Raw genomic sequence first — 17,451 nt, 5'->3', positions numbered from 1 at the left:
ATTCCAGAGTCATCTTCAGGAAAGATCAAACATGCAAATACTAGCATCTTCCAAGAATATTTCCAAGATATCAATTGATTGTTCTTTGGAAAAGCCCAGGGAAATAAAGAGACCTCCCAGGAAACATGTGCAACAAATCCCAGTTTACATTTGGAGACTATTCATTAGTAAAGCAGTTCCCTCACATTATCTTATCTGGACCACAGTTCGGTGAGCAAGACGATGCTTCCATATGAGAATGCAAAGGAAGCTAAATATTGGGTCATTTGTCAAAGGTCACACGGCTCACCAGGTCGTTTTCCTGACCATCTTATTTTCCTTCCCAGAATAAAAGTCAAATATCTACGAGTGGTGTTGGGAGACCGGGATCTGAAGACGACAGAATTCCATGAGCAGACCTTTGGGGTGGAGAAGATATTCAAGCACAGCGGCTATAATGAAAGAGATAAGATTCCCCACAATGATATTGGCAAGTCTCTTCTATATGGACCTTTATGGGTCTTGTCCTGGGTGGATCTCCCTACAGACAGAAAGCTGAGGTTTGGTTTCTAGAAGGTGCTCATGACTTTTTTGGTCCTTTCTAGATGCTGAATGGTAGAGAATTTATTCCAGAGCTTGAAGTTTCTAAAGGTCTGCATTGAGGTTGTGGATGAAGGTGCACAACCTCTTAAATTGAAGAGAGGAGATGCTAGGGATGCTGTGTTGTGGAAAGAGCACATCCTTGGATTCCAGCTCCTCCACTTATCAGCCAGACTCACCTCTCTAAGCCTCAGTTTGTTCCTCTAGAAATATAATGGGAATTGATATACAGGTCTTGGCTTCCCATGTGTTAAGTGACATGATTTGTCTGCAGACATGATGTGCATGTGGGAGGTGCTCAGGTGGAGACCGCAATGAATTTATTCTTCTTGCTTCTCATTTCTGAACCCCAGCTCTCCACTCCTGGGACCTCTTTCTCTTCTTTCTCTATATATCCATCCCCCACCCCATGAAAGCCTGTGTATTGGAAGTATAAATTAGAAGTGTTTCAAACTCAGATATTCTATCTTGATATTACTCTCAGGTAGAAGTTAAAAGAATGAAATGGCTGAGAAAGAAGTTGGCAGGCACTGGGACAAGATGATAGCAAGACTGGGGACTTGCTATCAATCAGTTAAGATCATTTCAATTAAGTTGAAGCTGATGCTTGTTTTGACAGGGAGGTGATGACCATTCATTTCCTCTTTCGCTCTGTCTAGCTTTGCTTAAGTTAAAGCCAGTAGATGGTCACTGTGCTGTGGAATCCAAGTACGTGAAGACTGTATGTTTACCCGAGGAGCCATTTCCCTCCGGGACTGAGTGCCACATTGCTGGCTGGGGTGCTACAGAAACAGGTGAGTCTGGCTGTGCATTCTCCTGAGATTCAGGTGAGTTACATCAACCAGAAAAGAAAGGGTCAAACTCAACCACCCTTCTGAACTTGAAATCAATGTTATATTCAAAATGTATTATCAAAAGAAAGAGATGGCCTCATCTCTCAAGCCCTGCTTAAATCTCATCCTAGTCAAAGAGTCTCCCCCGATCTCTCCAGCAGTCCCTGCCTCCTACCCCTAGATCCTGGGCTTTCATCAACAATTGATTCTGTGTCCCTGCAGACCTTTCTCATTCCCTAGGTAGATTAGAGAGAAGGTGGATTTGGAGTCAGGCAGTCTTATGTTAGGTTCTTGTCTTTCTCATTTGGACATTTCTTTCCAAATGAGAGTCTTCCAGGTTTGGAATCTGGACCACAGGAGATGACGGTCTATAAGGACCTTCATTAGGGCAGCCCCTGGAGGGCAGAGTCAGCTCTCATTCCTCTCTGTCTCTCCCACAGTTCTTTGATGGAGGTTTTCCACATAGTAGGCATTCTATTAATTTTGTTAAGTCAAATGATCAATTTATCTCTAGAATTTGGTGTTATCTTTAGAAGTAACCAAAGGGTTACTTCCCTCATAGTACTGACAAACCTGTATCTTTTGATTCAAAAAAATTCAGAATGTCCAGTATTGCACATCATTCTCAAATACTCAAAATAGGTTTATTTCCCCATGAAATCTTGTATCTAATAATGAAAAGCAAAACATCACTTGACATGGGTCTATATTGATAAAGAAAGTGAGATGGAACAGACACATTTTTCAGAAAGCTTTTGGAAAGACAATTTCTGTCGAGTTGGATTTAGGGTCAACCAGAAAGCTCTTTTTGCAGCTATTTCATTGTAGTTCATCTAAACCTTTCGATGTTAGATTGATTTTGAAAAGAGGAGATTGAGCAGGACAGAGGTCCATTGGGGTGAAAATCTGTGCTTGGGGATGCGGGTGATCTAGATGATCAACCAGGTACTTGATCCATCAACAAGAATCTACTCTGTGCCAATCCTCAGTTGGGAATTTAAAAAATGGTTTAAGACACCATCCTTGCCCCTAGGACTGCACAGAGGGAGGGAATTAATGATTCTGTTCACCATTGTTAGCCAGCCTTGCAGGCGTGGACAGGCATGGTCAAGGCTGACGCCAAAGGACCCCCCTGCACTAGAAGATGAGTCTTTTCTGCCCATTTTCGAAAAATTATTCCTTCCTGAGCTCAGAGCTGGTGGCCTTCTTTTCCCTACTGCTGGCCTCTGGTGGGGTGAAGGCCACCCTGGTCCCCACAGCAGCAAGCTCTTCTTTCTGCTCCACAGAGAAATTGTCCCACGAGCTCCTGGATGCCAGAGTCAAGCTGATCTCCAACACCAAGTGCAACTCCCGTCAATTCTATGACCGCATGCTTGATGACAGCATGATTTGTGCTGGAAACCTTGAGAATCCTAGAAACGACACCTGCCAGGTCAGATTCCAAATGACACTTGGGGACAGAGAAGCAGGCAGAAACACTACTGGGCTCAGAGACTTTTAGAACCCTGGGCTGGGAGACAGGGTCAGAGGTCCACCTGCCCTAGAGGTAAGGCATAGATGGACATGCCCATTCTGATTGCTGAATTGACGTCAATCCAGGGTGACTCAGCATGGTAACCACTGGACGACTTTGCCTGCATTGTCTAGTATAATTTTCACAACACTCTGGTGAAGGAGATCTCCTTGTCACCATTTACGGATGCTTAGAGAAAATATCTGGGCCATTAGCACTTGGGTGGTGCTCTGTGAAATATGTCACCCTCACTGCTCTCTTCAACATCATCATCCTCACCCCCTAAATTAGGGGGTTAATGAGAACCAGGAACTGTCATATACTTTAAAATATTAATCCTCACAAGGACTCTGGTGGAGAGGTGAAGTGGGGGGAGTCCTGTTGCTACCCCAGTTTACAACATGAGCACCTGGTATCTAAGGTCAATGACTAGCAGGTGGGAGAGCTCGGTGTGGAGACCAGAAGACCCTCCCCCATGAACCATGTTGAATGTCTAGGCCTTGCTGCTGAAGCCCCATCCTCACCTATGTGCCCTAAAATGACAATGTCCAAACAGGGCACTGCCCTCCCGCACCATGTTCCTGCATAAGTAAGAGGTTGCAGGTCCTGAGAACTCCCAGTACTGCCAAGTGATGATGAGTCAGGACTAGGAGTCAGGCATAGGGTGAGACCCCAGTGCCCTGGCCCCCATCCTGCAGCTTCTCTGAGGAGCGCTAATGATTCAGGGATGCAGGCAACCTTGGCTGTTCTGCCTTAAGAGCCATGCATCGTGCATGACACAGTGAGGAACTTGTCACCACTTTCCAGGAAGCCCTCTATGGCTGGCTGGAGATTTCACCCCAATGCCTGCTGGCATCCCCTCACAGGCAGTGGGGTGTGTCTCCAAATGTGTTCTTACTCACATGTCCAAACTCACACATCTTTTTCCACAGGGAGACTCTGGAGGCCCTCTCACCTGTGAGAAGAATGGCACCTACTATGTCTACGGGCTAGTGAGCTGGGGCCTGGAATGCGGGAAGGTGCCAGGAGTCTACACCCAAGTAACCAAATTCCTGAACTGGATCGAAACCACCATCCAGAGGGCGTAAAGCTTCTAAGGTGCCTTCTGAGCCTCAGAGCCCATCCCCCGTAGCCCCAGCCAGGGCAAGGTCTTGCAGGCAGTAGAGGAGGCCCCCTGGAGCCCTTGGGGGGCCATGCACTGGAAACCCACACTCTAGCTGAGACCCCAGCCTGGGTGTCCAGGAGCAGCATCTCTCCCATGTCATCAAGCCCCCTCCTCAGTAACCCAAGACAGGATACAATCAGCCTGAATATGTTATGTTTGCTTCCCTCAAACAATTGTATCTTCTGGAAATTCAGGCATCACAGACTACCTCCACCTTGGACTTCTGCAAACAAGGGGCTGCAGAGCCTCCAGACCTGACTGGAGTGACTGCTGCATCTTTATTCCTCCTCCCAGATGTTCAAGGTTCACAACAGAGCCAGCTACCCATGCCTAGGTATCAGAGAGAGGACCAAAAAATACACCATTTTGCATCTGCTTTCACAGAATTGTTATTTTAATAAAGGTGGATCTGGGGAGGGGGTGGGCGGCATCTTCACATCTCACTCGGACTGAAGCATCTACACACGTCTCTGCCCTGCAAATTTCCTCTCTGGCTTCAGTGCCAAGGAGCCTGGGTGGACGTCGCTTGCTCACAACAGCAGAGCCTTCCTCCTTTTGACGTGCAGAATTTCAGTGGCATCTGGGTTCACATCCCCCCTCCGATTATATCCAGTCTCCATAGGCTCTGGCCCTCCCTGCAGAAATCAAATGTAGCTCCCTGAGTTAAGATGAAGCCCCTGCTCTGCTCCCATGGGACAAGCTCTTTAAGATGCCCTGGGAGCATTTAAAATATTCACCCTCCCTTTCCTTTTTTCCTCCACCTCCCTCCCCAAGAAAAAGGATCCTCAAGGCAAGAATGAGAAAGCAGCAAAGCCAATCTCTCATTTAGACGTGGTGTCTTTCTTCTGAACAAAGTAGGGTTCAAAACCCACACTGTTATAGCCAGCAAGTCCCTGACCCTTTCTGCAAATGTAACGAACAAGCAGTCGGCACAGCCCCAACTGCGGTGGCCCGGGATTGATGTAGCCCTCGTAGGTTTGTCTCCGCAGAACTAATGGCTGTGACTTCAGAGAAAACCCTGCGGGAAGTTTAACCCATATGTCATCCGCCTGGTCATCTCAGACCCGTGAAATTAGGCGCCTTGCTTAAGCTGCATTTCATACTTCTTTAGAGCAGCTGACCTTTGGCCAAAAATAAAGTTTGAAAAGAAACAATGAGTTTGCCTTTCCCAGTGGCCTTGCAGGTGGGGTGGGTTTGCAGCTTGCTACTCACATAAGCCCCCTGGAGGCCCAGGCCCCTCGCTTTGGCCAGTTCTGCAGCCCGCCGAGCCATTTCCACTTTGTAGGAGCCGGGAGGGGTCCAGCCAATACCTCTGGTCAGGTTCAAGTCTGATTTGTACTTGACCTTGGGGGGAAAAGGAAAGCAGGAAGACTATGTCAGCAGATTGGGGCAGCTTGGCCAGAGTGGATAGGATTAAAAAGGTAGTTGTGAGATGGGACTAAGCTGTCAACAAATCCAGGGAAGGGAGCCAATTTATCTTAAGCAGGACCACCCTGGCGCTGAGGACCCATGTGCTGTGAGTCTGTTGGCATGCTGCTGCCCCTTGTATCTTTCCATTCAAGAGATGGGAGCTGCAGTGGGGGCAGAGAGCGGGGAAAATCTGGTTCAAGTCCAAGCTCCTGCCTTAACCTTGCTCTGGGGCTTAGGGAAATGACTCCCCTCCTCTGGGCCTCAGTTTCCTCCCAGAGAAAGTGCAAGAGTTGGAAGCACTAGAGCTTAGCAATCAAGAGCTGTAGTCCATCCAGCCAAATGGAAGTCATTCATATTTCTTGTTTGCCACTTACTTGCGGTGTGATCTCAAGGTACTTCACCCCTCTTAAGCCTCACATTACTCATCTGTAAAAGGGGATGGTGATGTGAGTAATGTGGTTGCCAGGAGTTCGGGACACAAGGCTTGCCCAGCATTGGGCACAGACCCTGGCCCACAGTAAGGACTGGATAAATGGCAATTATTGCTATTCCTCCTGGCACTAACATATTGGGCATCCTGGATTCTGCCTTAGCCCTGCTCCTCCCAGAAGGTCACATAGAGTGTGATTATGTCCATCTCTTGTGAAGGGCAGCAGAGGCGGGGCCTCGGCAGGTGGGGAGGGGCAGCTCACATCGCTCTGTAGCTGGTGGGCCTTCTGCGCATGCTTCAGGCCCAGCTGCTCTGGGTCACTGGTGGGCTGCGGGAGGGGTTGCCTGTAGCAAACATCACTGGCCAACTGCTGGCTCCTCTTGGCATGGAGGAATCCGGGCTGGTCCAGACGGCTGTGGAACTGGGACTGACTCTTGGCAAAGTCCTTCTTATACTCATTGTCACTCTGGAGTTTGCTGACGTTGAGGAAATGCTTCATCCTTGGATCGTCGTTGACGCTGCGGTACCCGATCTGCAGGCCTCGGTCCCGTAGGAAGGCCTCTTTGTAGTGGAACTGCAGGTCAGAGGAGCAGAGATGGGTCCCAGGGGTCTACCTCCTACAGGGGCCGACCCAGGGGTTGCCAGCAGGGATTGTTTAACAGTGGGTCAAGGACACAGCTTTGGAGTCAAGTTGACCTGGGCTCTGTATCTCTGCCTGCTACCTCTAGCTGTGTGGCTTTGTGCCATCCAGTTTCTTTGCTCCTCAGTTTCCCCTCCTGATAAAATGAGAATAAACCTCCATCCTTTGCCATGTTGAGAAAATGCTTTTTTCTCAAAAAAAGGAGAGAGATGCTTCAAGATGGCAGCACAGGAAGTTCCTGGACTCACCTCTTCTCATAGATACACCAAGTATATAGCTAATTATGGAACAATTCTCTCTTTAAAAGATCTGAGAACAAGCTGAACGGCTCCTCCACATGAAGACACAAAAAGGAACACAGTAAAATGGGTGGAAGAGGCAGAGACATGGACTCCCCAAGAACCCCATCCCTAATTTGGCAATCACAAATCACAGGTCTGGGCACAGGAAGGCGCTTATAAATACGGAGCTTTTTCCTGAGGGGTGAGGGTTTGTAACCCCCATCAGGCACCCTGTCCCTTGGTACCTGCATCATAGAAAGAGGTTCCCCAAAACATTGAGCACTGAAAACCAAGGAGACCCAAAAGGTAGTAGGGAAGGGAGAGCCCACTCTTAAAGGTCAAGTATGCAGACTCACTCACCCAGGAGCCAAGGGTAAGAAGTAGCAATTTGAAAAGCACTCAAGCCATTCTTGAATTAATCATTAGTTAATCCTAAAGTATCTGCCAGAGTGGGTAAGGTCCATTGGAACTTTCTCCAGAGATAGATGGAGGCACTGGTGGTACCACATTTGTATTGAAATTCTATCTTCCTAGAGTTGGAGCTAGAGGGTGGCATTTTTAGCATTTCCCCTCTCTTGCTGGAGCAGCCCACCCCACCAGCCGACCACTTCACAGCTAAAGCTGGTGGAGTGCTCAGGTCAGGACACACTATCTTTGCATCTGCCTATGGTCTTGCCATCACTCACCAGAACCTCCCAGAAAGGAGATTATACCTTCATGTAGAACCCTGATTCTTGCAGCTATTCCCAAGGACATCTCCATAACACCAGATCAGGAGGCCATTTACATCCGCAGCCCCAGAGCACACTACATGTTGGCATACTTTAAAGGCTGACACCTGGGAGTCTGACCTCTAATCAGTCTGAAAGTTGATACTAAATGGGATCCCTCCCCTTGGAACACTAACAGGTCTGGGCATACCCTGAGCAGCTGGGACCATTCAAGTATAAACCTAGACAATCACAAAGTTTCAAGAGAGAACCAAAATCAGGACAAAGTTGAATAACAAGATTCAACACCTACACAAGGCCACTCTTTCAAGACGGGGAGAGGCAGCTGTTTTGTCTAATATATTGAAATAGTCAAGCAAAATGAAGAAATAGAGGAGTGTGTTCCAAATTAATGGACAAGATAAAATCTCAGGAAAAAGAGGTTAAAATTATCTAATTATTCATCTATTGGATGAATAATTCAAAGCAATGGTCATAAAGATGCTCCATGAGTTTGGGAGATGAATGGATGAACAAAGTGAGAACTTCACCAAAGAGAGAAAATGTAAGAGAGTACCAAACAGAAGTCACAGAGTTGAGGAATACAATAACTAAATTGAAGTAGAGGGTAGAGGGGTTCAACGAAAGAATCGATGAAGAAAGAGAATGGATAAGTGGGCTCAAAGACAGGACAGTGGAGCTCATCCAAATGTGGCAATAGAAAGAAAAATGAAGCTCGCTTAAGAGATCAACGGGGCAACATCAAGTAGTATAACATGTACATTATAGGGGTATCAGAAGAGGGGAGAGAAAAAGGCATAGCAGACTTATTTGAAAAAGTAATGGCTGATAACTAGTCCAGTCTGGAAGGAAATAGCCCAGAGAGTTGCAAAGAAGATTAACCCAAAGATAATCCCACCAAGACACAGTATGATCAAATGTCAGAAGTTAAAAAATCTTAAAAGCATCAAGAGAAAAACAGCATGTTACATTAAAGGGACTCCTGTAAGACTATCAACAGATTTTTCATCAGAAACTTTGCAGATCACCAGAGAGAAATGGATATTTCCTAGAATGCTGTAGTCTTTTGAGACCAAATCAGGAAGAAATAAAGTCTGAATAGACCAATCACCAGTAAAGAGACTGGATCAGTAATCAAAAAGTTTCCCCAAAATAAAAATCAAGGACAAAATGGCTTCAGTGGAAAATTCTACCAACATTCAAAGATTTAATACCTGTATTTTTCAGACTCTTTACCAAAACTTGAAGAGGAGGGGACACTTGCAAACTTATTTTATAAAAGCAGCATTACCCTGATAACAAAACCAGACAAGGACACCATACACACACAAATACAGGCTAATATTCCCAATGAACATGTGTGTAAAAATGCATAGATGTGTGTGAAACAGATAGATATATACAATACATTGAAAGGATCATATATCATGATCAAGTAGGATTCATTCCAGGGCATAAGAATGATTTAACATTTGCACAGAAATCAACATGATATAATACATCAACAAAATGAAGCCCCCAAATCATCTCAGTGGGTGCAGAAGAAGCATTTGACAAAATTCAATGTCCATTGATAATAAAAATTTTCAGCCAAGTGGTTTTAGAGGAAACGTATGTCAACATAAAAAAGGCCACATATGACTAGCCCACAGCTAACATACTCAAAGCCAAATGCCTTTTGTCTAAGATCAGGAACAAGACAAGCTTGCCCACTCTTGCCATTTTTATTCGAGATAATACTGGAAGTCCTAGTCAGATCAGTTAGGCAATAAAAAGAAATAAAAGGCATCCAAATTGGAAAGGAAAAAGAAAAACTTACTATTTACAGGTTACTTGATTTTATATATAAGACTCCACCCTTAAAACTGTTAGAACAAATGAATCAGTAAAGTTGCGGGATACAAAAATTGGTTGTGTCTCTATATAGCAACCATGAACTATCAAAAAGAGAAATTAAGAAAACAATTGCATTTACAATCATATTACAAGAATTAAATACCTAGCAATAAATTTGACCAAGGATGTAAAAGACCTGTGAAAACTAAAAGACATGGATGAAAGCTACTAAAGAAGACAAGAAATGGAAAGACAGTTCATGCTCATGTAGTGAAAGAGTATTGTTAAAATTGTCCATATTGTCCATATTACCCAAGGCCTTCTACATATTCAGGGCCATCTCTATCAAAATTCCAAAGGCATTTTCACACAAATAGAACAATGAAACAATTTGTATGTAACCACAAAAGGTCCTGATGAGGCAAAGTAATCTTGAGAAAGAAGAACAAAGCTTGAGGCATCGCATTCCCTTATTTTAAACTATATTATACAGAGGGCTGGGGTGGGCAAAATGGGTGAAGGGGTTTAAGAGATGCAAATGTCCAGTTATATAACAAATAAGTCAAGGAGATGCAATGTACATCAGGAAACTATGGCTAATAATGAGGTAATGCAAATTTGAAAGCAGCTAAGAAAAGACGGTAAATAGACTCAAGATGATGATCATTTTGCAATGTATACAAATGCCAACCCCTTGCATTATACACATGAAACTAAATAGTGGTCAAATACACTTCAACTTTAAAAAATATTCAACAAGATGGGTGCTGAGCTTCATGTCTGGCACAAGCTGGTGCCCACTGAGTGGTGGCTGCTGGTGTCATTGGTGGTATAATTACTCACCCAATGAAAAGTGTCCCTACTCTCTGAGCAGCCACCCTTGCTCTGATTCTTTCCAGCTCTTAGTGACCAAGTCTAATGCTCCTCACCCATGTATAGGAAAGGACTGGTTTCATTTTGATTTGCTTTTAAACTTTTAACACTTCAAAGTCCAACCTGTGGTTCCTATTACGTGTGATGAATATGGAGTAGTACCATCTGCAGTTAATGACACCCTAACTAGGCTCCACGCTACTGAACAAGATGTCATGGCATTTAATTGTTAAAAACATTTCTAAATGGCTGCTCTTGATCTCTGTACTTATCTCACTGTAGACCAATAACAAGCATTCATGGGGGAATCACACATCTAGTCAATGACATTTCCTTTTTCAATCATAATAGCCACCATGTCTTGAACACTTGTGATGCACATGACAGTGTTAACCATTTTCATTTGTATATCAGTCCTAGGAGAAAATTATTAGATCTGTTTCCTAAATGCAGAAAGATGAGTTCAGAGAATTTAAGCAACGTGCCAGAACCACAGAGCTAAATCCTAAGTGACTGAGCTAGGATCTGAACTCAAGTCAATCTGTGCGAAGACCTCATCTCTTTCTCTGTGTCAAATTGCACTTGGGCTAAGAGTCCTTTTTCTGGGGATCAACAAATCAAGCACAAGTTCAGTGATTGCCAGACAGACATACACCAACTTGTAAGAGTGACTCTCTTGAAAAGGAGGGAGTGGAAATACAACCCACCCCAACTCCAAATTTCTGGTTAAGATTCACAATATAAGGTCTATTTCTTTTCATATGAAATATTTTCTCAGTTTTGGTTCCTGATGGTTTCCTTTTTAACAGACCTGGGAAAAACAGTAAAATCTGAGTGTTAGCAGGTGAGCGCATGCATGAGGTCTTACGTCACTGGCGATGTCCCTGGATGCCCGGGCAGTTTGGAATGGAATGGCATCCAGCCTGAAGTCATAGCCACCAGCTCGCATCTGTTCCCAAGAGTTTCTGTAGACTTTCTAGATTGGGAAAGCAAAGCAATGGGTAAATGAGTAACTCTGCTGTCTGGCACACAATTGGTTCTCAGCAGAAGTTCCTAAGCAGGTGTCCTCCGCCTCATTGGTACCTAGAACAGCAGACGCCATGGCCCAACATCTATCTTGGGGGCTTCCTCAGTTGAAGGATTGGTGGGTTGGCCATGAAGAACTTCAACTCTACCCCCAATGTGAGCACAGGGCCCTGCTCTTGTAGGTCTTGGGGTCACCTAGCACTTTTGCTACCCCACCCCTTGGTATCAGGGTCTCTGCTCTAATCCTTCCTATCTTGGCTTTTGCCTTCAGTGCCCCAGATTTACAGCCTGTGGATACCAGAACTCAAGGTTCAAGAACCCTGATTCTTCCATCCCGCAAGCTGAACATGCTATTCCTGGGGTCTGGAGACCCATTTGTTTGTTAGCTCCACTGCCTCCCTGGAGGGTCCCTCAGCTCCCCAGGGTGCCACGTCACACCATCTCTGTGAAATATGCTGCAATCCCACATGCACTCCTGGTGCCTGCGCTGTGGAAGAGCCTTCACCTGAATTAAATTGATTGTCAAGAACCTGACCGAGTTCCTGACCCATGTATTTCACATCTTCCTCTTTCATTTTTTCCCTTTTCAAGTTGTTCTCACACACCCTCCGGGAATCTGTAATCACATCTTCTTAGTCCTCGGGTAGACCCGTATCACCGACAGAGGCATCAAAATCTCCCGTGCCTTCATGTAGCTAACATTTTTTTTTTTTCAAGATAAGGGAATGGCTCCATGAAAGGAGTCATCTGGAGCTCCCAGTGGAGGGCTGTCCTTTATTCAGTCACAGAGAAGGGAGACAGCAGGAGAGGCACATTGCCAGCAGATGACAAAGTGACAGCTCTGGCCATGTCGGTCTCTCACTCATTCCAAGAGCCACAGCAGATCAGGGGCCCTTAAGAACTTTACTTCAGTCACTTGGAAATAGAGGTTAAGGCTGGGGAATCTGTTCTACAGGGGATCAGGGGGATTAAGCAGAGGGTGGCAGATAAAAAGCACAGTGTTTCATGCCCCCTGCACTCCACAACTGGACCTACAATTGGAAGGGGCCACAAAGTACCTGGGCCAAGCTGGACCCAGCAGGCCCATTTTTATGTACTGCTGTCCATTGTCCCCTTCACCTTGACCATCACCTCCAACTCCAGTATCCAACACCACAAGCCATAAACCAAATACCTGCTGTGTTCAAGGGCCTAGACATACAGAACCAATAATCCAGGGGCTAATCACCTAACTAATGGATCCCAAACAGGCCCCTGATTAGATTTACTGGGTCATAGTGGAGTTCAGCCGGCAGGACTGACGGACCTGCAGAAGGGGAGGAGTAGATGACAACAGACCAACCATCATTGTCAGCCCCAGGCTTCTGTTTCGGCAGAACCACAGATACTCAAGTCAGCAAAGAGAAAGCCTTTTCCCTCCCTGGAACGGGACCTCGGAGCACCTTCCTAACAAGAGTCTCCTGGCTAGAGCTGCCAGGGATGCAGGGATGGACACCAGAATTGACATAGCTCAAACGCCAACGTCGCCCCCACTCGTGTCCAGAGCACCCTGGCTTCCGCATCTGTCAACGAGGGTCACCTCGGGCGCATAGGCCTCGGGGGGTTCTCCCTGAGGCCTGCTCCTGCTAACGTCTCCCTGTATACTGTTTGCTTGATTGTCACCACTTCCTCCCTGAGTTTTTTATTCTGTGGAGGTTTTTGCCTTGCCTCTGGGAGTCTTTAGATTCCGTAGCGCTTTGATATGGAACCCTGGGCGTTCCTCTTCTTTATCACAGTGGGCACAGTTTTGTCCTCATCCTCACACATTAGAGGCATTTGATTTTTAGTTATTTCGGCTGCCTGACACATCTCAATGGCTTTCTTTGCCCAGGAAGGTCACTTTCCCTCCGCATCCTCCTCACAGAACACTTGATCCAATTGTGCGGATTCTACACGCCCCCGAAGAAGTGCTCTTTCAAAAGAGGTTCGTGAGTTCTCCACATCCGCATGCCCCGGCGGCTAATTTCAGCTCCGGGGACTCTACAGATGGACGTCCCTTGTGAGAGAAAAGCAGCTCTGCCACCAACCTGAGGTGTCTGTCCTCCTTCACAGGGCCCCAAAGGGGCTGGCAGTTCAGCCCTGTTGCCTGGGCTCCGGGCCGCCATAGTTCCTCGCACGGAGGCCTGGCCACCCCCATCCATGAAGCATTAATGAGATGGATGTTTTGTCCAAGCTCCATGGAGGGGGGCGGGGGTCCCTCTTCCCCAGATGGAGGTCAGCCCACCAGAGCTGCTGCTCTAAAATTATCCCTCGCGCATCCCTCAAAAGCATCAAATGGTCATAATAACTCATATTTACAAAGCACCGTCACATTCACTGCATGGGATCCCACAGGGCTTTACAAACGCAACAAACTAATACACACGCTAACTAGAAGGCGTCTCTCACAACCCCCGCGAGGCAGCCACCTCCGGGGTGAGCGGTAGCAGCTGTTGATCTGCACGGAGCCCCAGGACACAATGGCCAGGCCAGGGAGGGAAGAATGGCCGGCCTCTGGGAGGCCCCGCGCTGCCCCAGGCCGACACACTCAGCCTGTGTTACTCTGATCTGAAGGCGTCTTTTGATTCCACCGCCTGGCTACCTGTTATCCTGGGATCACAGCCCTGCAGGCCGAGCAGCCGCCTATTCTATTAGGACGGGGGCCTCCAGCCCCTGCTAACAACAAGCTGGGGTTTAGGAAGCAGCATCTTGGTTATGCTCGCCAAGGGCACACATCCAAGAGAAACCAAAGGGCTGGAGGCCACAGCCCCACGCACAAAGGAGCGGCCGGATTTGGACCCATGGCCTCCATGCAATTGTAGCGTCTTTCCAAGCTGCAGGAGGAGAAAGGGGTTCTCTGCTCTGAGGCTGAAGGAGAGGTGGCCAGCAAACACAGCAGGGGTCCACACCTGCAGGTGAAGGGGGTCTCTCCCCTGATGGCAGCTCAGCACACCACTGAGGTTTGTGGGGCCAGTCTCCACAATTTTAGGGCTGGAAGGAGCCACTGGTGTCCCTGTTTTATAGCTGAGGAAACTAAGACCCAGGGAGGAAAGTAATTCAAAGTCACACATGCAGTTTGTCCCACTTTCAGTCCAGAGTTCTTTCTGATTTGAGTTCACCTTCATAGGATATTTTAAGAAATAAAATTCAATTTGGACACAGTAAACCCGAAGAACACCAACGGCTGGTTCACTTACATCACTCAGATGCAGCGCGTTGAGGCGGGCCCTGGCCAAGTCTGGGTGGTCGGGGATCAGGGTGTATCTGTGCAGGGAGTCGGCATCCCCAGACCTATACAGACGCTGCAGAAAAGGTGGTTCACGGTGAGTGTAGAATTGCACTTGCAGAAATCACAGGAGCAGAGCAGGCTGCTTCTCTCCCCTGCCCCTGCTCCGGAGAGCTCCTGTGTAGGGCACCCGGGGAACCCGCCCTCCCACCACAGCTCGCAGTCATGTGGCCAGACGCAGGTGGGGCAGCTTTGCTTAAAATACTCACTAAGATCTGATCCAAATGGGCCACAAATTAATACTCTGATGTGCTTTCCAAATGGCGAAAACTGCAGCAACTTCAAAAAATCTTTGCAATTGAGCATCAGCCTTTTACCAGGAATAAGATGTCTCAGAGCCATTTATTTCTCATTTATAGTAATAAGTGTATGATAGGAAGTTACAGCTGAAGTCTTTTTAATTATATATCTTTTTTTAAAAAAAGATTTATTTATTTATACAACCACTGGGGTACAGGCCAGAGGTGCGGGAGGGTGAGAGGATTCACCAGAGACAGAGCAGGGAGCAGAACAGGCAGAAGGACCAAAATGCACTCCTGAGGGGAGCAGCAGGCGAGACAGAGGAGGTCTGCTGCGCCATCTTGGAATCTCCCTGGCCCGCCAGAAATCGAACTGGTGCTGCAGAGGCTGAGGACAGCTTCACAGCGCTGCGCTCAGCCTGCTGCGCCATCAGGGAGGCCCTAATGATATATCTTACTGTGCCCAGACAAGTAACATTTTCATTGTCCACTCGGGTCCCAGGAAGACCCAATTTTAAATTCAGGCTTTATCCTGGACTTGGCAGCCAGGACAGCATTTGGACTCTGTGTGAGGATGGACAGCGTTGTCACTGTATGTGCAAAATCAAAACCCTTGACAATTTCAGAGAAAATATATTTAACTTCTTATTCTCTGAAATAAATACAGGAGACAGGAAATGGGGCTAAATCATACAGAGTGAAAGCAAGAAGAAGCTTTTAATCTAACTGTTCTTTTCTAGTAGGTTAAGCTTTTAATTCTATTACCATCTGTTGACAATTAAGACTATCTGATCTAGTGTTTGGTAAGGGATCATCAATATTACATCTCCTGATACATATTATTGCTGTGATTACTAATTGAGAACTTACTATATTCTAGATACTGTTGAAAACTCTGCACACTTATTTGTTTCATTCTCATTTAATTCATTTAATCTTATGAAATGTTTCATCACTTTCTCCCTACCTTTTAAACAGGTTCCTGAGATTAGAAAAGATTAAGTTATTTGACCAAGATCACCCAGGTAACGGAAGGCACCCACCTCTATCCAGAGCCTATATTCAGCACTGACTGCTGAACAGCACTAGAACAGCACTACCCACTACTTCCTGTCTGGGCTGAGTTATGAGAAAACACCTACCTCGTTGCAGTGCACGTAGCTGTTCTTGGCATGAACCAGGTCTGGGGAGTCAACCACTGTAGTGAACTTCATTGTATCTGGTTTTCTACGGTATTTGGTCTGCAAGGGAAAGACAGAGATTCTTATCCAACTGTTGAACATCATGCATTTTTTCAGATGCAGCTTCACCCAACCTACTCAGTACCAAATATGCCAATGAAATTGGTAGAAGACAAGTCTCTCCTCTTGGTATGCCCCTAACAAGAATGTGGAAGAGTTCCAAGCTGCCTCTGTGGGGAGAAACATTTTACAGGTATACACTTTCTTGCAAAAAGAGGGTACGAGATACCAGCGTTCATCAGGAGGAATTCGGTAGAAGGCCAGATTCATAGCAGTGTGGCCCTGATTTGACCCCGGCCAAGTAAATTCTGTTATTAAGAAACTGAAGAAGGCAGTGCCACCCTGGGCACAAATCCCCAGGCATTCAATAAGCTGGGGAGTCCAGTTAATGTGACTGTCCTGGTACAAGGTTTAACGTCATCTGAAAGCAGGTAACTCCTGGACACCGGACACTCTGAGTCAAGTCAGGACGGGAGTGGCAAATTCTGCATCTCCCATGAAAATAATAGGTCATCTTTGACTTTAATTATATATGATGTGTCTGTTAAGAAATTCAAATGCATCATCCCTCTTTCACTGCCGTATTTTGAATGTGCCTTTAACTACCAGCAAATGAATTTATTTGGAAAGAAATCTTGTTCTGTTTTGGGATTTGGTTGCAAATGGTCCCAGAAAAACGCTGAAAGTCAGTAATCATGGGACCTTCTTGGGTTCTCCACCCCCTAAAAAGGCTCCCTCTTCAGAAGGAAGTAAATGGTAATGGTTGTGATTATGGGAGAGTCTGGTTGATGGTACCTCGCTGATCAGTTCTCCAGCCTTCATCGCGCTCTCAATCTGGGGGGATCTCAGTGCCAGCCATCCTGTCCCCTTCATGCCCATCAGATCTGACTTGTAGCGTGACTGCAGAAAGAAAATCATTGGCTTTTATCAGGAGCATATCTAAGCCTGTTGGAGCATTTCCAGGGGATCAATTTATAATAGCATTTGAAATAATGCTTCTCAACATTTCAACATCTTCGTTCAGAGCAAATTCTGCACATGAAACTGTCTGAATGTGGATTAAATAATGGAGCATGCATAAGTCACAAGCAGGAGCCTCCAGTGATGGGCAAGAATCGAACCGGAAGGTATGACCCATGTGAGTATCACTTAAAGAAAGAACTGAGAGAGATGTCCAGTCCAGAGCACCAGCCCAAATCCCAAGCACTGTTTTCTTTCATTCTGGCAGTGAGGAGGTTGATGGATTGAAGGCACCCACCTGCCTAAATAGAATCACGTTACACTCTTTCAGCCGATAAAGAAACGTTGAGCTTTGGATCAAAGCTGCTATGACTCAGAGCAAATCACTAA

The 17,451-nt window shown here is 46.2% G+C and overlaps 2 protein-coding genes across 3 annotated transcripts in view; one reads left to right on the top strand and one right to left on the bottom strand.

The window, feature by feature from the left end:
- The window catches only part of HABP2 (hyaluronan binding protein 2), a 31,356-nt gene extending 26,891 nt beyond the window's left edge, over positions 1 to 4,465 (top strand). The window contains exons 10-13 of the mRNA XM_037497037.2: positions 327 to 469; positions 1,239 to 1,373; positions 2,699 to 2,844; positions 3,858 to 4,465. Coding sequence (XP_037352934.1) covers positions 327 to 469; positions 1,239 to 1,373; positions 2,699 to 2,844; positions 3,858 to 4,013 — 580 coding nt within the window. The 3' untranslated portion in view covers positions 4,014 to 4,465. The remainder of the gene's footprint in view (positions 1 to 326; positions 470 to 1,238; positions 1,374 to 2,698; positions 2,845 to 3,857) is intronic.
- A 3-nt stretch (positions 4,466 to 4,468) lies between these two features.
- The window catches only part of NRAP (nebulin related anchoring protein), a 63,779-nt gene continuing 50,796 nt past the window's right edge, over positions 4,469 to 17,451 (bottom strand). For both annotated transcript variants that reach the window (XM_037497033.2, XM_037497035.2), the window contains 7 exons: positions 16,897 to 17,001; positions 16,003 to 16,101; positions 14,533 to 14,637; positions 11,160 to 11,267; positions 6,193 to 6,504; positions 5,303 to 5,434; positions 4,469 to 4,725 (listed from right to left, as the gene is read on the bottom strand). In XM_037497033.2, coding sequence (XP_037352930.1) covers positions 4,621 to 4,725; positions 5,303 to 5,434; positions 6,193 to 6,504; positions 11,160 to 11,267; positions 14,533 to 14,637; positions 16,003 to 16,101; positions 16,897 to 17,001 — 966 coding nt within the window. In that variant the 3' untranslated portion in view covers positions 4,469 to 4,620. The remainder of the gene's footprint in view (positions 4,726 to 5,302; positions 5,435 to 6,192; positions 6,505 to 11,159; positions 11,268 to 14,532; positions 14,638 to 16,002; positions 16,102 to 16,896; positions 17,002 to 17,451) is intronic.

This window comes from Talpa occidentalis, unplaced genomic scaffold (genome assembly GCF_014898055.3).
Source record: "Talpa occidentalis isolate TD23 unplaced genomic scaffold, MPIMG_talOcc4v2.1 talOcc4.8, whole genome shotgun sequence".
Lineage (NCBI taxonomy): Eukaryota > Metazoa > Chordata > Mammalia > Eulipotyphla > Talpidae > Talpa > Talpa occidentalis.
The sequence above is the reverse complement of the archived record's forward strand: the minus strand, read 5'-3'. Positions and strand labels throughout refer to the sequence as shown.